At 40.3% G+C, this 20,526-nt stretch overlaps 1 protein-coding gene across 8 annotated transcripts in view; it reads left to right on the top strand.

The window, feature by feature from the left end:
• Window positions 1-285: 285 nt before the first annotated feature.
• The window catches only part of LOC146310655 (G patch domain-containing protein 2-like), a 74,204-nt gene continuing 53,963 nt past the window's right edge, over window positions 286-20,526 (top strand). For all 8 annotated transcript variants that reach the window (XR_014772274.1, XM_084742053.1, XM_084742055.1 and 5 more), the window contains exons 1-9: window positions 286-394; window positions 1,804-2,469; window positions 10,149-10,210; window positions 12,009-12,167; window positions 12,319-12,404; window positions 12,504-12,568; window positions 12,681-12,720; window positions 12,827-12,918; window positions 20,050-20,135. Coding sequence is in view for 7 of the 8 variants with exons in the window: in XM_084742053.1 (XP_084598179.1) it covers window positions 1,808-2,469; window positions 10,149-10,210; window positions 12,009-12,167; window positions 12,319-12,404; window positions 12,504-12,568; window positions 12,681-12,720; window positions 12,827-12,918; window positions 20,050-20,135 (1,252 nt within the window). In the remaining variant the exon portion in view is untranslated. The remainder of the gene's footprint in view (window positions 395-1,803; window positions 2,470-10,148; window positions 10,211-12,008; window positions 12,168-12,318; window positions 12,405-12,503; window positions 12,569-12,680; window positions 12,721-12,826; window positions 12,919-20,049; window positions 20,136-20,526) is intronic.

Genomic DNA, 20,526 nt, shown 5'->3' with positions numbered 1-20,526 from the left:
TCTAGCTTTATTACATATAAAAACATATTTTATCTACATTAATATTAAGTTTATAGCACAGGAAAATGTTCCTTTGCCCCCTTAAGGGCCCACAATGTAGAATAAAACAGTCATACACTACAATACTGGTAAACTGCAGTAAAGAGGAGGTTTAATAATAGTTAACAGTAATTTTCCAGTTTTATTATTGTAATCTGTGGTCAAGTTCAATGTGTTATCTGCAGCAGCAGGCTGAGTTTTGGGTCTTTATCTGCATGAACATTGCGGTGTGTGGCGGCGGGATGTTTTTGCTGCAACGTCACAGCGAGGCGGAGAGAGCTGATTGGCCGACAGCAGGGCGGAAGTGCGTTTGGTGTGTCAGCTGCTGAAAACAAAACAAGACTAGCTGCGACTGGTGAGTGCTCAAACGCGGTCGACTCTGCCTATTATTACACCACATTATGACATCCGAGGCTCGCGTAAGGCGGTGTTACAGTGTTAAACGCTGTTAGACGGCGTGTGTCGCTGATGGTGAAGAGTAACGTGTGTGTGTTCAGGCTGTCCTTGCGCTCAGCTCACGTGTGTCATGTTGTTATGTAACACACAGACAGCTCAGCCTGCCTCTGCTATTGTTCAGCTGCACTGATGTTTCACAGCTTCACAGCCGCTTTCTTAGCTGCTAATGAATCAGCTGTGTCTTCAGCAGCTGCTCGTCACGTGCAAACGCTCAAACGACCTCAAACGGTCTCAGTTTTAACGCAATGAAAAAGGGGGAGCTTGAAAGTTTCAGTGTGTTTGATCCTCTTCAGTTTTATCCATCTAGATTTAAAGAAGAATGAGCCTCGGGGTGTTTTATTATTTAGCAAACACTGCTGCATTAGTAGCTTGGTATTTCTGGGTCCAGCTGGAGATGACAGCAGGAAGCTCATCAACAGCAGTGATCAGATTAGATTTCAATAGCAAGAGCTTCCTGTTAAGATTAGTCATGTCATGTTAATACTCAGTTCACATACACTCATATTATACAGAGAGACGTTCACTGTCACGATAGGTAAAACAGTTTAATTTGGCAGGTACAACACTGTAACATACCAAACAGACAGATGATGCTTTCAGTGATGGGTAGAAGTGGGTATACACTATGCAAATCATTGAAACTTCATATTAGAAATGGTTAAAATAATCAGACATGACTCTAAATTTTTTGGCCTATGCAACACTGACTGACAAACCAATATACTTTGTCACATTGATGCTAAAACCATATAATATCCAACACTGACCTAAAACAGTCTGTCTAATTGAATTGCAGCTTAGCTCATGATGTATGGAAGCAGCAATATGGTGCAGTAACAATGACCCAGTACATCAAGAACATATTTTGCCTCATAATAGGCATATGTGTTGTCAAATTGCTATCATATTGCATACACACATCATAATGGACGTATAGCAATTTAATAAACAAGGTCATGGAGTCTGTGATGTCACTATTAGATTTCTAGTGTTTTATAACTCATCCATCTTGGAGCCAGAATCTTAAATTTGCTTGCCACACCTGAACCATCTCAATAGAGACTCCAAGTTATTGTATAAGAAATTATTTTGACCTTGTATTTGTAGAGAGACCTGGAGTTTTTTCTTAGGGCCAGAAGCACTGGCTTCACATTCAGCTTTTGTTTGTTGTCATGATTGTTGTACGTCAGACTGCTCACATCAATGGCAATTTTACTTTTTATTTTGATGTAGCATCATCATGGTGTGTAACTTTGTCTTGACATCACTTAAGTTAACTGTGTTGTATCTTGTGTCTTTGGTTTGCAGCACCATGATGGATGAGCTGGTGCAGGACCTGGTGTCTGCTCTGGAGCAGACCTCAGAGCAAAGTAAACTGGGGGAGCTGTGGGAGGAAATGGTCTTGAGTCCACTGCAGCAGCGCCGGCAGATTCGCCGCCGCAGAGGCCGCAAGCGCTGTCGCGAGTCCTCCCTCTATCCACTGGAGCACAGACGATGCTGGATTGAGGCCTCAGAGTCCAGCTTGGATGAGACGAGAGAATACAGGGCAAACTCTTCCTCAACCATCACTGCCTCTGTGGCCAACTGCAGTGACTCTGACGAGATGACTCCAACCAACCAACTGCGCTCCGTCATGAGAGGCCCGGTCAGGACTAGGCAGCCGTCCTGGCCAGAGTCTGACTCCTTCACCGAGAATAATCCCGGACGGCCGCTAAGGAGGCGGAGGAAGGTTAAACGTGTGACTTCCGATGTCACAGTTAGGCTGCAGCAGAAGTTAAAGGTGTCAGGTGTAGATGGGAGACGGAGACACAGGCCGTCGAGGATGCAGCATCTGTCAGGATCGAAGAAGAGGTCTGGTAGTTGGGTGGCAGCAGATCGACAGACCGAAGGAGCCCGGATGATGGGAAATGAGTGCTGGAAGAGAAAGAGGGCCAAGGAACGCAGAGATGCTGCAGATGAGAACATGTCTGAAGGGTAATGTTAGATTCAAGGAAGGACATTTGTATTTCCTTCCTCTTTTTGTTTTTATGTTAAAAAAAAAACAAAAATACACATTTTTCCTCTTACCTGAGGGCTGCACTATGAAGGGAGCTCAACATAGTCAGGTTTTCTTCACATGAGCTGGCTTAACAAAACCTAAAACCCCAGTCAGAGATAATGGGTGTCAAAACAGTGGTTTTCTAGATGAAATAGCATTGCAGGTAGTGTGTGTTTCGCAGTTAAGGGTGAACTATCCCTTTAAGCCTTCATTCTTTACAGTGTTTTTTCACAGATCCTGTAAGCAAACACCAACTGCACATTAATTTAAGATGATAAAAAAAAGCTTTTAGGCTTATTATTTGTGGAAAAATAAGCAGTTCCAGTTCTCAAAATCTTATATTTAATTTCCAGTATTGCAAAAAGCCAAATGTTAACTCTGTCATTCTTTAAAGAGACAGGATTAAAACTATACTGAACAGGGAGCTCCAAACTCTAAAAGCCCTTTTTACCCTTTAAATGGAAAGTTACCAAGGCAGTTAAACCCATAACATAAAAGTCATGATCATAACTACTATCAGACAGAAGCAATTAAACAAGGCGACATTTAAGATGATCTATACTGCCTGTCTTCATCGAGCCACTTGTCAATATTCAGCATGTCCTCAACTAAACCAAAAAAAGGTATCACAATCATACCACTTCACTTTAAAGTATTGAGTTGACATTAAAAATGAATGATAGAGTCTCTTCATCCTCATCTCCTATAGCTGGAATGATCACCAGGGAGAGATCTTTGATAGTTATGCCTGCGGGCATCTGCCAGCTCATTATTTCCTTTCGAGAAATATTGTCACAAATAAATAAGTGACTTGGTGTGGTATTGATTTGTTTTGAAATGAATTCCTGTCTTGGGCTGGGTAATTAAAGCTGGGCCTGTCCCAGTGTCCCACGGTGCACCCTCTCGTGTGCATTTTATTTAGCTAAACTAAACGTGGCTGTAAACTGGCAGAAGAGAAGCAAAGATTATAATATACAATTTAAATGGTGTCTCTTTTGTTCTAAAATGATCATTCTTATTAACCAATTTTGATCTTTTTAACACTACCAACTGAAAAATGCCCATTGTAATTTCCAGCAACCTATTTTTAGAGGGACTTGAATGCCCATACCAATTTTAATGGAAATCAATTTAATAGTTTTTGAGACATTTCGCTCAAAGCCACAAATGTCAACGTGGTGGTAGTGTGAGAGAAAAGTTGTCTGGGCACCGCTGATGTCTCTACAAAAATGTTGTACCAATCCATCCAATAGATGTTGAGATGTTTCACTGCGAAAGTGAAAAATGTAACCTGTTGGTGGGGCTAGAGGAAAAGTCAGAGGATCATTTTCAGTTGAGCGATGTAGGTAAAAAAAAAAAAAGATCACAGTCAAATGTGTAATTGCAGTTGTTATTGATTAATAAATTTAACCAATTTATTTGAATTGAACCAACTTACTTTTAATTTTACAACTTTACTTATGCGTGCCACTTGTAGCACTCTCCATTATCAAGGGATACGATACTTTTTCTGAGCCAGGGTATATTCATTGTATTCTTTCGAGGCAGTGAAAACACATAGCGAAACTGTTGAGTGGAATGAAACTATTGAACATTCTGTTGAACAATTTTCTTATTGCTATTGATGAAGAATCGGTTACCAATACATGTTATCACCCAAATTATTAGGATTTATCCTCTGGCAATCCAACAAAAGAGTAAAAACAACAAATCTGAAGCTGAAATTTCAGCATAAAAAAATGGCTTAAACTATTAAATCACTGTCAAAATATTTGCAGAGTAAATTAATGCCAGTGGATTTATTGATTTATTGACTGATTGTTTCAGTTCTGCTGAAATCTATTGGAATATCATTATCATAGAATATTATTACATGTTTAGTAAAGCAGGATTTTTGCATAGCAACAAAAAAAGCTAAATAAATAAATAAATAAATAAAATAAACATACAAATTTTAAGGATGATCATACGTAGACATTTTTTTTCAGCATGTATGAATGTTGTTTTGGCATTAAATACCTCATACATGGTCCACATTTATGATCTAAGAACCGATAAATAGACAAATATGGTGGGTTCAGTTCAGTTCAGTTCAGCATTCCCAGTTCCCATTCTCCATGTCCTGCCATGCTCCTGCACAATGTATTTCCTTTGAGAAGAAGACATTTGAGGTAACCGGTAATGGGACAGACAGAAGGCTTTACATCTTCTGGTTTAATTTGTGCTGACCTCCCTAGCCCCTAAACGGTACTTGTTTTCTTACTTTATGGAAAAATCAATAGCCGTTCTGACAGAAAACAGCTCCGGAGAAGAAATAAATGGGAACACCATGGCACGCTGTCAATCATTTCTCACTTACACAACGCCAACGCTCTTGATTGCTGCTCAGTGGACTGCCACACCGCACTGAGGGCTGAACAATCGAATGGTTAAGCCACGGTGGAGGCAAAGGATATGAACAAATGGCAGCCGTGATGAGAGGTTGACAGTGGTACAACAGCAATATTTATACTCAGAGAGTGTACGCTCCATTTGATGTCGGGACACAGATGCCATTGTTGAAATGTCTTCTCTGGTCTCCATTCATTCCATTAACCTTTTTCATATGGAGTGTCTGGTCTCTCCTCAAGGTCACTCCTCTTATGTACATACTGAGCAGAGCTTCGCCTTCAGCCACCCAAGTGCAAGGGGAGCAGATGTTGGCAGCTCCAGTTGGGCTCCACATCCTTGATTAGACCTGGCCCAGCCTGCTGGCAGTGAGGCCACCTGGCACCCAGGCTGGCCGCGGCAAGCAGGCTTCACCTGTGGGTAGACGCCGTCCCGGGCTCAGCCTCCATCTCCAGCTGAGTGCCGCCGCTGCTGGTGACTTCAGCCCTGCATGCCACCAGAAAACAAAGCCATTGTGCGTGCTTTTCTCACACTCAGCTGTAATTTATATTTTGAAAACTCTATGAGGAGTTTTTTGGGGGGGAAAGCAGTGCAGCATTTGCTGAAGTTAATTTTCATAAATCTCTGAGACTAATCCAATTACTGCAGCTCAGGGATGGTGGGATAACCTTATAATCAGACACCCATGGAAGAGGGCATGGATTTGGGTTGAGGCGGCTTGTTTGAAGAGCCCACAGATCCATTGTTATCAGCGCTTTGCCCCCCTCTGTCTCTGCCTCTTCTTTATTCCTCTGCAGAATGAGCCCGAGCTCAATAAATGGCGGCTAGCCTGTAATCTCTGTGCAAACTGGTCTGCCTCTCCCAGGAGCTGAGGATTATATCCTAATGATTAGTGCTCATCTGGATACTGTGTTTTGCTTCACCTCTTCGGCTTGTATAGAGACAATAGAGCCATGTGGGGAGTTCAGCTCTGAAACACTGGAATGCAGTTTTTGCCCTTGCCTTTGTTTCACCATGGACATATGGTATTTCATCTAATTAAGACGTATTTGTCTTCATAGCACCTAATCCACAGTAGAAAGTATTTATTTTTGACTGGGGGGAGTGCTATTTTGTGTGTGAGTCAAAGTTTGTCAACTTTTCTTGGCAAAGGTCACTGCTGAAGAAAGCGGAGGTGTTTCTTTTGGTCCCAAGAAAAATGGGGATCTCAATTATTCATGGCATTAATTAGGCAGTACTTAATGGAAACGGTCTCACATCGGCCCTGTGCTGCTCCAAGCGACATCACATTACACCTTTAATACGGATAAATACTTAATGGATGTCTCTAATTAATTGTTTATACCTGTGATTCTTTTTCAAACTTTGCACAAAATCCCTCCAATAAGAAGCAAACACATGTTTTACACCAAGCTCCTGGAAATAGTTAACCACTGCCTCCTAAAGTCTAAGGCTGAGTTGCTTCAACCAAGATTCAATTGAAATCTGATTAAATTATTGTTTAACTTTAAATAATGTTGCATCAAATTTTTAAACTAGCTTAAAATTAAGAAAAAAGTTATTTCAACCTCAATTTAGTTTTTGCTTTAAACCTAGATCAAATTGAATTATTTAATAAACTTTAAACTCTACTTTAAACTGTGATCCAGGATTAAATTTAAATTTAAAATGGCTACCTTCTTGAGATGGAATGACAAAAATAAAGTTACTTGAAGAAAGTTAACTGAATTTTATGATGCATCTCTTCTTTCTTTCACTCCAATTGATAATTTGGCCAACAAGTTATTATCAAAAGAGGAGAAATTCAAGTGTCTCTGCTTAGTCATCATGAGGAGGCTAACTAGACTAACTAACTTTATATTTAGCAAGCCAACAATATGATGTTTAGTCAACTTTTTAGTTAGCTAGCAGAGGTTATAACATTTTTTTTACTTTACTTTTTAGGTAGCTCACAAACAATGTAATATTTTGTTCACTGTTTAGCTAGCTAGCAAAGAATATAATATATTTTTTATTTATCTGTGTATTAAAATTTGTGTAAGTAAACATCTCCATATTGATTAAATTCTATTTAATTTCAGTTTACATCACTAAACAGATTAGTTTTGTGCAACACAGCTGCTTAATTTTAAATCTTAACTCTGATTAGAAATAATATTAGATTAAAATTATCTTTCTTTGTGCAATCAAGTTTAAGAAAGGCTGTGGAATAAAGCATAAAACCAAAATGGCTGTAGAGCATGTGTCTGTGTCCTCTACTGATGCTGGGGTCCCAGATGCCAGCCGATGTGTCCAGAGGTGGGCTCCAGCTGAGCAGGGGCCTGGGGAGTCAGTCTGAAGGGGTGGGACAGGGGGTGGAGAGACGGTCCAGGACTGCTAGGCAAGGCCAGACATCTTCCAGATTCCCCGGAGAGGCCTGCTCCCTCTCACATCTGCTTCTCGCGGATGTGAGAGGGAGATGATGCAGGACCATCTGGCCAGGAGGACGTGCATAGCTGGATGGACGTTTTTGTGATCCTGCCGTCACTGGCAGGCCTCCGCAATATGGCAAAGCACCATATCAGCGCATATCTGACCCTCCAGCTTTCTCGTATAAGCAAGGTCAGCAATGATAAACAGGAAGCGAAATGCAAGGCAATCAAGAGCATCAGGCTCGCTTTGCTTTCATAATGTACTTTGAATAGAAAGCTTTACTTAAAGGAAAAGCCTGCTGTTATCTGACTTATGGCCGACTAATGTCATGAAAAGAACAAAATTAGTCTGGCTCTTAGTACTTATATATATATATAATAGGACTAGTATCAGGACTGGGTATTTGTACTCAATATCTTTAAGGTATCGACTGAAATAACCAAGTGCCAAATAGTATCAAACCCTCTCCAGTCAAACAGTACCAATATTTTATCCTTTTTCTCTTCAGGTCTAGAAAAAATGACTATTTGTGTGCTTTTTGCTTGTAGCTATTCATCACAAGTGTGTTTCAGTTTAATACAACATGAGTTGCGTTCGAATGAAGTCAAAAACAGGTATCAAGTGAAGTACTGTATTGATATTGTTATCACTTTAAAGGTACTGGTATTGGTGCTGATATCAGCACCCAGCTCCATTTGTTCCCACAAAAAATGGAAATCTTACAAAAAGACAAAGGTCACAAATATAGGGTATATAGTGTTTTGCAAGACTGGCGACCCTGACCTAAGTTGACCCCTTTTTAATGTAGAGCCATGTCAAATGTGTGTTATGACTTTTCTCAATTCTAACACTCCAGCCATGAGTTTATACAGAAACTACAGAAAAAAAACAGAGACATGGCCGCCAGCCCCCATTAAAGGATACTTGCCACATACTGGGACTGTGGTTGAATATTAGTTTGGTTGCTAACTCTGATACATTTACATTTTTTTTATATATATAAATGTGTCCCTAAATAGAGAAACCAAAATTAAATATAGTGTATTTTTTTTTTTAAAAGGGCTTGGTAATTTCCCAGAACAGCTGAGGACTGTAGTTTTTAGTCAAAGCTACTTAAATAGCAGTAAATAGTACATTTGTTGGGAACTATTTCACCTGCGGTTCAATACACAATAGTAAACATTTTTGATAACAGTATAACATATGTGGGAATGAGTCAACCAGCGCAGTGATATAACTTGTCCTTTATGATAGCTGGTATTCAGAAAAGGCTTTAAGAAATGTTTGTAAAGATATTCAGTAAGTAGTTATTGAATACATGTGCTTGTTACTTTTCGTTAGAGTGAGAAATGACAGCAGTGTGGCAGTTTTATATACTTTACCGAGGGAAGAAATCCTTTTCTGAGCTCTTGTCACTCCATCTTCATCACCTCCACCCTTCTGTTAACACCCCCCATGACCTTGGAGTGTCTGGAGGTCCCGGTTCAAGGTGGCTGAGGTGTGAGAAAGGCAGAGAAACCCAGGGTGGTCTGGGGTAGCAGAGGGGGGCACAGAGGGTGTGGAGGCAGTGGGGTTGCCTGGGGGTGTGGAGAGGAGCAGCGATGGAGCGGTCTAGGCAGTCAGCAGCGGCAGCCCACACAGCAGATGTTGGCCAGTTGTTGTGTGGAAGTGGCACGTCTGTGGGTCTCTCTGTGTGAGGGGCACACCCAGAGGGAGGGGCGGGCAGGGGAATGTGTTTCGCTCTCCTGTCATCCTCCACAACGCAGGCCAGATTAGATTGGAGCTGACAGCGGAGGATATTCAATTAGATTGTGCATGTCACTCAGTGGCTTCGATCAGAGCCTCCCCTCATGCCTTTGTGTTTGCTATCGCAACAAGGGAGAACACAGAACGCTCTGTCTTTTTGTGTCATTTCCATTTATGTCGACCTCTAGCTCCGGACTTCTTCATTATTTTTATTATTGAATGTTACATGTTAAACATTGACATTACGGGGCCATGTAAATTTTTGATTCACATTGTTCACTTTTCAGATGCTATAACATTGTCCGACCTGAAGAACCCATCAGGTTGGAGATGACAAATCAAAACAGAGTTATTCATCCTCAGATGTCTTTGATATTAAAGAAACGGGTCAGTGGGGATCATTCACATGTGATATTCAGGTGTGGTAAGAAGTAGAAAAAAGGGAACTGTATTCCATCACAGTTACAGAAGTGAATACAATAAAACAAATAAAAATAAATTTCTTAGAAATAGGGATTATTAGGACAACTTAAGAATGCATGTAACAATATACTACCATGTGTAGTGCATGTTGTACATTACAACACTTCATGTGTGATGCTTTCACAGAGTGGAAATATCATCATTATTTTGTCTATACATCAGAAAAGGGGGGTAAAAAAAAAAAAAGAAACGTTTACAGGTAAAACCAACCACTTATGTTAGCTAAACAGACCAAACACTAATGTTACCTACACAGATGTCCAGTTATATTTTAACATAATAATACATACAAGGTACATTTAAAGTTTACCACTGTTCATCTAAATGTGCATACATGCACATAAAGTAAGAAACAGCTGGACAAACAATAAACCGAACAACGAGCATAAAACATTATATTAGGCCAAACAAATTCACCATATTTGGTACTGAGGTAATCCAAATGTAACAGAAGGTAATCAAGTTACATTACTTTATTGTGATACTTGGATTAGATTACTGACTATATTTTTAACAGGTAACTTCTATTCGAATATATATTTTTTAAGTAATCTTCCCAACCCTGTTTGTCTTCTTTTCCGTGCAGGGAAACCAGCAGTACCTGCAGCAGTGACCCTGGCCTGTTCACCAATGATGAGGGAAGACAAGGTATTAAAAAAATAATTACTTGACCATACAAGGAACTGTTAAATTCAACAACTTCAGCTCTTAGTGAGGTTCAAACTAGTAAGTGATTTGATTTTGAGTATTTGGAGCCCACAGATGAAGCTGTCTTGATTGTGTGAAGAAAAATGACGAATTGTCAGATTTGGACAAAACCCTGCTCCACTCTGAGGGAATGCTGGGGCTAGAGAGGGAGGTTTCGATACAATGGGCTGGTTGCTGGGCACCCAGGCGACTCTAATAAGACGTTGTCATGTCGTGTTAATGAGCGCTGAAGCCTTTGCTAATCTCATTAGCCGTGGTGGGGCCAGGCGGCCTCTGATTTAACAGTTGTCACTACACCTTGACTGTGAGAGGCATGGTTCCTGCGTGTTCTTTGCTGACTGACAGGTCTGAGGAGAGCTCGGTGTCTGGGGACGAGGCTAGTGTTGTCTGGTTGTCTGGTAGGCTGTAGTAAAAGGAGCAAGTCATTATGGACACGCAGGCGTGTCAGTTGAAGCTCCACTGAACTTTGTCAGGTCATCAAACATATGGCAGCTTATCTTCTCTGAAATTATATGACTCTAAAAAGCTCAAAAAAGACAGAATATGATGTTAATTAAAGTCCCCCTCTACTCAAAAATATATTTTTCTTCTTGTTTGTACACTTTGATGTGCAGAATCATGATTATATACTAATTTGGCTGTTTTCATGTTCATCTACTGAAAGTATAAAGTTTCTCTGTGCTCTTTACAAATCTGGTTTTAAGGGTGGGCCTACGAGCGTGATTTGTGACATCACAAATAGTTTGGAAGCCAATCCTGGCCCAATCTGCAACTGGTCTAAGTGTGAAGTGTAGAAAATTTAAGCCACCAATGAGAATGGACTTTACAGTGAAGTAGGAGACTTTTGATGTCCAGCAGGAAAATAAATGAACAAAATTTTCATATAGATTATTGAATTTTTAATGAGGTAGAAGGAGTAGGTGCCTTTTCAGTGCGGAAATTACACACACATTATTGTTCACTCTTTTTGTATATATGTCTCAATATGTCTGGAGAGGATCTTTAAATTTCTTCAAACAGCTCATGCAGCAGAAGTGACGTTCTCAACAGTATTGTTGGTTAAAGTGTACATCCTACAATGCTGCTTGATTTTTGGACATAGCAATTCTAGGTTGGTGGTGTTTTTGAGTATTTCAGCACTTTAATGAAGTCTGCAGTGGCACTGCCGTGATAAACTGCTGTCTGTTTGGCAGTGCTGCAGACTTATGTGGAGCTTACAGTGGGTTATTGGCAGTACTATAGATAAGTTAGGGCTTTCAAAGTCTGACTGTGGGCCTCCTTTCAGACAGCTAGGAAACCAGTTAGTTTGCTTCAGCTAGTTTCACTCAATTCCTGGATGTCTACAGGATCATGATTGTGTTATTTGATCCCATAAACACTCAACGATTGAGCCAAGATAGGCTAATATTGCTGTTTTAAATAACTTCAGACTATATCAAATCCATGAAAAAGGTCTTTCAGAAGGCAGTTATTGGTTTCTGATTCTTGGAAAGTGCGATAAACAGTAAATTCCCCAAATCTACTGTATCTCTGAACTATCTTCTTAACCAAATCAGTTTAGTCTATTCTGTATGATCTCCTTTTGATAACTAACTCACTGAGCATCCACTAAAAATGCTCTGCTATTGAACAGTTCTAAAGTAGGAAATGTTTTTTGGGTAGAAATATGCTAAAAATATTCAGGCAGCAGCAGCAACATGCTGACCGATGCATCACCTTTCCTGTCCCCTGTGTGTAGGTGATGATGAGCAGAGCGACTGGTTCTTCGAGGGGGACTGTGGAGTTGGAACGGGCGTGGCCGGCCTGTTGCCCGGCTGGGATTCAGACAGCCAGCTTTCCCTCGAGGGTAACCGTCCCTCGCCAACCTTCCTGCAGCCTGCACGGCCCTCTCAGAGAGGTAGAGGACGGTGATTTCGTGCTTTTAGACACACACTCATATAAACACCTTATCTTACCTGGTCTTTTCCCTGCATCCAACTTAAACATTAATCATGCTTTCTTACCATTTTGCAACACCAAAAAGATAAATCCATTTTGTACCACTGCAGGGTATCGATATCATTCACGTCTGAAACGAGTGCCTGGCTCTGCTGCCTGCTGCATCAGGAAGGACAGGAGGCGGCTTCCCAGCAAGGTTAAAGCAAGCTGGCATCTTCTTCCTCAGCTGGAAACAGTTACACAGTATTTATGGTCTGTGTTTCTTACTGTTTATCTTTTTATTTGTGTTTAACAGGGAAGCAGCATGCCAGTGTTTGTAGAGAGACTGAGACACTTCTCTCAAGATCCTTACCAGAGAGAGTAAGATATACTGTTCCTTTACTACTCTTTAAAAAACAAAATCTATAAAACTCTTGTGGTTTTAAGTCCTTCTGTTTTCATCAGTAATTATACTTTGATTATTTCCTTTTAGCTTTTGGCTGCCTTCTGTTGGAAAACGAGACCGAAGCCAGGTGAGTTTATTTCCAAGTTTTTTTTTTATCTTTTTGGCCCCGTTTTGTTCAGACTTTAATGATGAATTTGCAAACTCTAAATGTTATTGATACTTTCAATTTCCAGTTGAACCCTTTGTGCCCATTACCAGTGTGTCCTATTGACATGGTGTCAGAGAGCTCCCATCTCAGATGTTCCTCCTCAGTCTGCAGAAACAGGTAGTTGACGCCACATGTTAGTTAAACAAAGCAGCCTCTCAGGGGCCTATTGGAGGCACTTTTTTTTGATCGAAGTTCAATATATTGATGGATGAGTCTATATGGTCAACTCATTTAAATGAATCAGAGGGCATAGGTCGCTGTTAACCAGAATAATCTTTGTTAAGATGATGCCTCAGAGACTGTGTGTGTGTGTGTGTGTGTGTGTGTGTGTGTGTGTGTGTGTGTGTGTGTGTGTGTGTGTGTGTGTGTGTATGTGTGTGTGTGGGCAGATCTCAAAACTCACTGGTCTCAGACCATCTTCATCATTGAAATGGGACTGGGCTGTGACATTATTATTTAGCCCTGTTTTTTCTTAATAAATGAGTGAATTCAAGCCATGTTTCAACACTTAAACACTCATGTTGCAGATAAACTAGATTAGAATTTAATTGCAAGTTTGTACATTATTTGCAGTGCTAGATAATACACACAGATGCAAACATATTGCACACACATTCATTTTATTTTTAAATTTTAACTGTATTTGAAAGTCTATTTTAAATATTGTGTACACCTTATCCGTTATTCATAACATCCTGTGGTTTCTCTGGATGAATCTTCTGTGACATTTATGTGCACTCCAGAGCCCCTTGTCTTTCTACAGCTCCCCAACAGCACCAGCACTGTGCAATACTAGCTAACATTAGCTAGAGTTCAGCACCCACCACAACACAAGCCTAACTTTACTTATCTCTTTTATCAAAATGATGCCGGTCAATCACATTCAGTCTTTTGGCTGATGCCCATTAATAACAAAAATTTTCTGAAAATTTCACATAGTGCCTTAAAGTAAGTATCATGTTGATAAAACCATATTAAATATATATTTTTTGAATTGTTAAAGAATGCCTGGGGTCTCCAATTGTCAATCCTGGCTTGAAGCCTGAGCTGAACTCACAGTAGACATCTGCAGTTGGATGCATTCATACTTCAGTTCAATAGTTTTCAAGGTCAGTCTTCCCAAATAGAGAAATACTACGTGTTGACATAGTTGCAATGCTGATTCAAATCCCTGCATTTCTGGGACTGCACAAAAACATGAAAAAGAAAAGATTTTATCCAAAAGATGTTTGTCAAAGCATCCCATCGCTCCCAGTCATCCCTGGAACTGTTGGATCTGCATGGGGGACTGTTGAGAAGCAGCTCAGCCCCCTTGGCCTCGAGACTGTGGGACTCCTCATTGTATTGTTTCCACTCTGCCTATTTATGGTGCATTCTTAATTTTGTTTCACACACACTCTCTTTTTCCTCCCTCTCTCTTGGGTTATTTCACAGAGCGCTCCGGCACTCCTTGATGAGGGGCAAAAACACGACTGCTATGAAAAGCCCCCGACTTCTTAGGGCTTTCTTTTCTAAACTGGCCCTTTCTTCTCCACCTGAAAGGTTCCTTCAGATTCCAGTTTGAGGCATTGTGAATACTAATTTCTCTCTATTAAAAAGCCCTCATATCCCTGCCATGCTCTCATTTGAATGGCGGACTCAGGGGAGACCTCTTAATTCCTTTATAGTGGGATTCAAGACCCTTCACTTCAAAAAGTATAAATCATACTCCCAAATGAACGAGGGAGAGAGGGGGGATTGACGAGAGGGGCTTCTGATGTGTCCCGTTGGACGGCACGAGCTGAATCTATCTCCCCAAGCTGCTCAAATCCACTCTCCACTGAGACGGCTGCTCTGTCCTCGCGACCCAGCTCTGCACACATGGCACCCATTTACTTCCTTTAACTTCCTCCATGCAAACAAAACAGTGGACAAGTTAGGATGGGTTGCACCAACAATGATCAATTTTTAAACCTGATTAAATCATGCTTTAACTTTAAATTATGTTGCACTGAACTTTTAAACTAGCTTAAAACTACTAAAATGAACTTTCATATTTTTGGAAGCCTCTGTGGACAAAAGCAGTAGTGCTTCCAGTCTAATAAGTACAAAATATAATGCCAAAAATAAAATTATCTAAAAATGCTTCTTTTTTGGCAGACATTAAGAATAACTATGTAAATATAGCCAATATTGTCATGAATGGTCTTATTTGCTTGTGTAGGTCATGTAGACGCAACAGTATTAAATTGAGACTGTTTCATAACCATTTAAAATCTCCTTGCAGTAGCTTTAATATTTAAACTCATCGTTAAACCTCAGTTCAGTTTTTACTCTAAACCTAGATTAAATTTAATTCTGTTTCTCCAAAACTTTAAACTGCGATTTAAACTGTGTGTATGAACTTAAACTTGAATTTGAGGACTTTTAACTTTAAATAATTTATTATGCTTAATTTTCTGGATTTTGGCTTCCTAGGTTTACTCTTTTTAAACCTAGTTTTACTGAACTCTGATTAGAACTCTTAGATGAAGTTAATCTCAGCTCATGGAACAGTATTATTGTTTTGCATGGAAATGAGAAATGCTATAATCGCTCACACCTGCTTTTAACAAACTTTAAAAATGTCCACTCCGGATTTCACTTCACTATATTTTCATTTCTTTCCAACGTCTTCACCCCATGTGATCGATTTCTAGCGCTGAGCTCCCATACATCTGACTTTTCTTTGTTTCCAAACACCCTTGAGAGAAAAGTGTTTTCTCTGTGGGCAGAGTGTAAGCATTAATCTTGCACCGCGGCCAGGTTGAAATGATACTGTATTAATAAAAGCTGTCATCTCCTGTTTGCCGCCAGTTGACGGCGACAATCAGAGATTTGATGCTAAGTGATAAAGGCTGTGTGGAGGTTGCATGCTGTTTATCCTCGTATCGGCGCGTGAATAGGCGCGATGCTTTGTGGGATTTGGCTGTAATGCTCGGGGCTGGCGGCCACGTTAAAATGCATAACTGCCTCCCACCTGAGCCGGGCAGCAGCAGCTTTTATCTATTGACTTATTTATTTCTAAATGACACTTGCGCTGTGAGATAAATCATAGTCTTACGCCACTCCCTTCCCAGTTTTCATTTTAATTGTGAGATCTCGGTGTCAGCAGTTAGTATATTGGTGTGAGTGGCCTATTGATTATTGATTTGGAGCTATTGATTATGTTCCCTGGAGACCCTAATCCTTTCTGATTCATTTGAATACCTCTATTAATCTTGAGATCCTGCTCACACCTGAAGCGCTGTGTACGCTAATGAAAATAGATGGCCATTTTGTAACTGCAGCTCCTCACTCCTCTTTTGATTTATTATTTTTAATTGATATATTTGCTTTTGGATGTGGGCGCCAAAATTACAATTGACCCTGTGTCAGTGCTGTTTTGCTCCGTACCCTAAGGGACTGCGCTGCATTTAAAAGTGTCTCATATGACCTGAAAAATCTATCTTGGAGACTTTTTCCTCAGTGTCCTTGTGTCTTTGATAGAATTTAGTCGGTGTTGTTGGCCAGCTTCATCACATATGACTTGTTTTTTCATTGCTCATTGCCTCCAAGTCAATCTTTGTTTTCTCATCACAGTTTCTGTAGATTTAGGTACAAAACAACTGGCCAACATCTGTCAAGCTGTTAAAACTGATGAAGTAACAGATGTTAAATAATAAAAACAGTGTTGTGTATTTTTTACAACTTCTCTCAGTTTTACACTGAGCCACGTAACATGCTTATAAAAAGCCTTTGGGTTCTGCTCGGAGATGAATGGTGGTGTTTTGCCTTGCTTAATGAGCCAGCTGATGGTATTCTCATGTTTGATTAGCATTGTGCTGAGCGTCTCTGTGGGCTCCTGGCGGCCCCGCAGCGGCTCTGCCCTCTCGGTTCTCAGCAGCAGGGGAGGGCCCTCGCCTCTCTTCAGGCTGCAGGGCCCCTGGAGTGCCTCTGCCTCAGTTGTAATGAAGGAAGAGATGGAGGGATGGACCTCCACACATTAAGACCAAATGCATCAGGGTATTACTTTTAATACCGCAGGCGTGCCTCGTGAAATAATGCAACGTTTAAACGTGGATCGATTTTGGAATTAAAAAGTTAGTTTGCAAAGATTTACTGTGGGGAGTTCAATGCCTGAGCTCTTTATCAGGGGCGCAAATGGCTGGTTATGTGCTGTCCGACAGAGGTACGATTGAGGGATCGATAGGCGCGTGATTTACTAACTGGAGTACAGGTAATCAATAAGTATAAAAGTAAATGAAATATGCATTACTGGGATTTTATTAGAGAGGGGTAGCAGGGAGAGAATAACGGTCAGGCCATTTATTTTTATATCTATTGATTATACAACATAGAGACTTCGCTCAAAGCATGCCCTGCACAGCTCTCGACACCCCGCGCCTGCACACCCGTCATGTGATTTATGGGTGTTGAGGTCATGGAACACGCTGCCTGTTAAAAGGCTGCCCTGACGGGGCCTTATTGTAGCATGTGCCTGTTAGGGTTGTGAGCTTCATGTAGCCTGCAGTGCAAGATGAGTCGTGCTGGTTAACAAGGAGCTGTCTTCTGTATGAACCTCTGTTACTCCGCAGTCTGTCATGAATTAACTTTTACAGGTTCTGTTTATTGGAATTTTCAAACTGCACACCATGTTTTTCTTTAAATCCTCTCTAAGATGCAGTTTAGTTGTGTATGACAAGTAGAATATGTAAGATTTTAACTTAAATCTTTTTCAAAGTATCTTGTTACAAATTACAAATGCTCGCTCATCAAATATATTCACATAAAATACAAATTAAGGTGAAGAGAACCTCGTTCAGGGGTACTGAGTGGAGAATTGACTTAACATAAATGGTTTTGATGGTGGGGGAAACCGAAGCACCTGGAGGAAACCCACACTCCACACAGAAACCCACAACTCCACTGTGAGGCATAAGACCTAACCACTGCGCCAGTGTGCCAAAGTGTGTTTTATTAAAATCAGAATACATGTAATATGTGATTTGAAAATACATAAATAAGTTCTATACACATTGATTTTATCAAATTTAATGTACGCCTTACCTTAACCACCCCTACACTGAAAAGGTGACAGATATCTTGGAAGTTGGAGGCTGCGAATTCAGGGGTGCATGCTGGGTGTTTTCAGCCCGTCGTCACCAGAGAAACCGTCAGATAAGTTGTGTGTGCAAGCAGCTTATTTATGTTCATTGCTGGGCGGCGACCTCTAAAGGCCATAGAAAATTATGACAGGAGCAGAATAAAGAGCAAAAAAAAGCCCGCGTAGGCAGAAATGGGTCAAACACAGGACTTTCACTCAGGTGATCAGGGTTCATGTCCCATTTAAAACCAAAAGTCAAAGTACACTTGTTTAAATTTTTAAGTTACGTAAGTTACGTTTCGCAAGTGACATCAGTTATGAAATGTAACATGCTCATTTTAACCCAAACCATGACCTTTTCCTGAACCTAACACAGTTTTGGTGCCTAAACCTAATCAGCTTGAGACCATTTCATGATGGTTACCACATGTTTAACATGACTTTACAACATGCTCTTAATAGAGCTGCACAATTCTTTCTAAAATGTTAATCACGATTTTCTCCCTATGAATTAAGATCATGATTCTCTCACACAATTCTTTTTTTTTTTCAACAAGAGCATTAATTGCACTCAAATAAGAACACATGGCTGAGACACTTAATATCTTGACAGGGCTTTAAACAAACCATAACATATATCAAAGTGTTTGACTTAAAAATCCCTTGTAAGAAAAAATACCCCAAGTCTTTTTACCCATCTTACTTTAGAACACTTAATCAAAGAGATTAACTTAAATGATGCTTAACATCAAAAACAGAAAAACGATGTACTGTATGATCCTTTTGTTACTGAGGTTTGTTTGGTCTGATGACTGGGTAGGATTTTATGATATGGTCTGTTTGTCCCACAGCAGTGAGTGAATTGTTGTTGTCAATAAATGTGATTACATAGATGTATGAACTACGATCATGATTTTTTTTTTTTTTTTAACAATTTATTGTGCAGCCCTTGTACTTAAGGTCTGGCATGCCTGATGCTAGTGCTCTCCAGTGGTAAGACTTGTGTAAAATGGATCAACTCTGCCCCACTGCAGACCGTCTTCCCTCAACACAGGTGATGCTATTCCAGTAGTAGGGAAACAATACACACAGGAGCTTTGCTTTGCAGACACCATGTTTCTCAGCTTTCCCAATACAGCATCTCCAAATCAGTTCAACAGGAAGAGAAGTGTCTGTATTTTAGACAACATTAAAAATCTTACCACCAGGATTCCTTAATACCCTGTTATACTGCAATACTTTAATACCACCAAAACTTTTCTGCAACATCTGCTCATATTTTGATTACTTTTATCTTAGGGGAAATTTCCACCAAACGCCAAAGCAGCTTCTTTCCTCAAGCTAGCATGAGGAACACAAATGATCATGGTGATAGACTCGACAGGACATTTCATGTGATTTACTTACATTTAGCCTAAAGATGGTGACTTTTTTCACACCTTTTTTCCTGTTGTTTAAAACTTGGAATAAAAATATGATAATAAATACAAGCTCTTGGAGAATTTAGTTAGAAATTACATTCTCCTCTGTCCAGCAAAATGCAAATTCTAAAATACTCAGAAGTAATTAAATAGATATTTTAAATACATTTATCTGAAATACTGCCCACCTTTGGTGTCATCATATCTTATTGTAACTGCCTCACACACTCCCTTCACTCAATGTGTCCCCCCTTCTCCTACACACAGATGTACACACTGCAAGAACCACATCAACTGCCCCCTCCTCCCCCCACTGATGGAACGGACCTTGACCTTAACTTTACATCTCTGAAGTCAGGGCTATTAAGCTGGTGGGGGGGCTTTTCCTATTTCAGGGCTCCTGACATATGACACAGGAGGCACAGAGCAGGAGTAATTTGTTTATGTGAACTCTGCAATGACTCAGCCTCGTGCACTCCAGCACCTCTCCTCACCTCATATTCTCGCCGCTGAAAATATGTATTAATGAAGAAAAATTAAGATATGGCAAAATATGCACCGCACTGAGGCTACATGTGAGCTGCAGTGTTTGCAAAAAGCAGGGCTGTTTATCGACTTTTATGAAATTATTAAATTTCTCCATGTTGATGTGAATATTGTAGGTGGGAGCTATATCATCCTATTGTGAGTAACGTTTGTTTTCTCTACCTGTGTCCCCCCTAGGCAGACTAACGTCAGTCTGGGACTGTTATGCACAGGAGACTTCAGGAGGAGGAGGGAAACAGACGCTGTGTCCGTCACAACATCAGGTAACACCCTCCACACATAATGATGAATTTCTGGCCTCCTCAACACTCTTTTATAATATAATTGGAGGTTTCTGACTGCAGATTCAGAATGTCACATATCTCAAAGAGAGAGCTGAAGGTATCATTTTTGTGATGTAAAAACCTGTGTAGCTTTGTGTTGTGAGCAGCATGTCTCGAGGAATGGCAATATCGGTCAGTCACTCTGCTACTTTGGTCCTGACTGACATCTTTGCCATGAAATTTTGTACATTCTTGAAATTTGTGGTAGGCAGAGAATGAATCCTAATGACTTTGGTGACGCCTGACTTTTCCGCTAGTGCCAGCATGAGGTTGGCATGTTTTTTTTTTTTTGGTGAAATATCTCAACAACTGTTAAAAAGAAATTTGTTAC

The sequence above is a fragment of the Lutjanus erythropterus genome, chromosome 18 (assembly GCF_056507025.1).
Source record: "Lutjanus erythropterus isolate fLutEry1 chromosome 18, fLutEry1.hap2, whole genome shotgun sequence".
Taxonomy (NCBI): Eukaryota; Metazoa; Chordata; class Actinopteri; order Lutjaniformes; family Lutjanidae; genus Lutjanus; species Lutjanus erythropterus.
The sequence above is the reverse complement of the archived record's forward strand: the minus strand, read 5'-3'. Positions and strand labels throughout refer to the sequence as shown.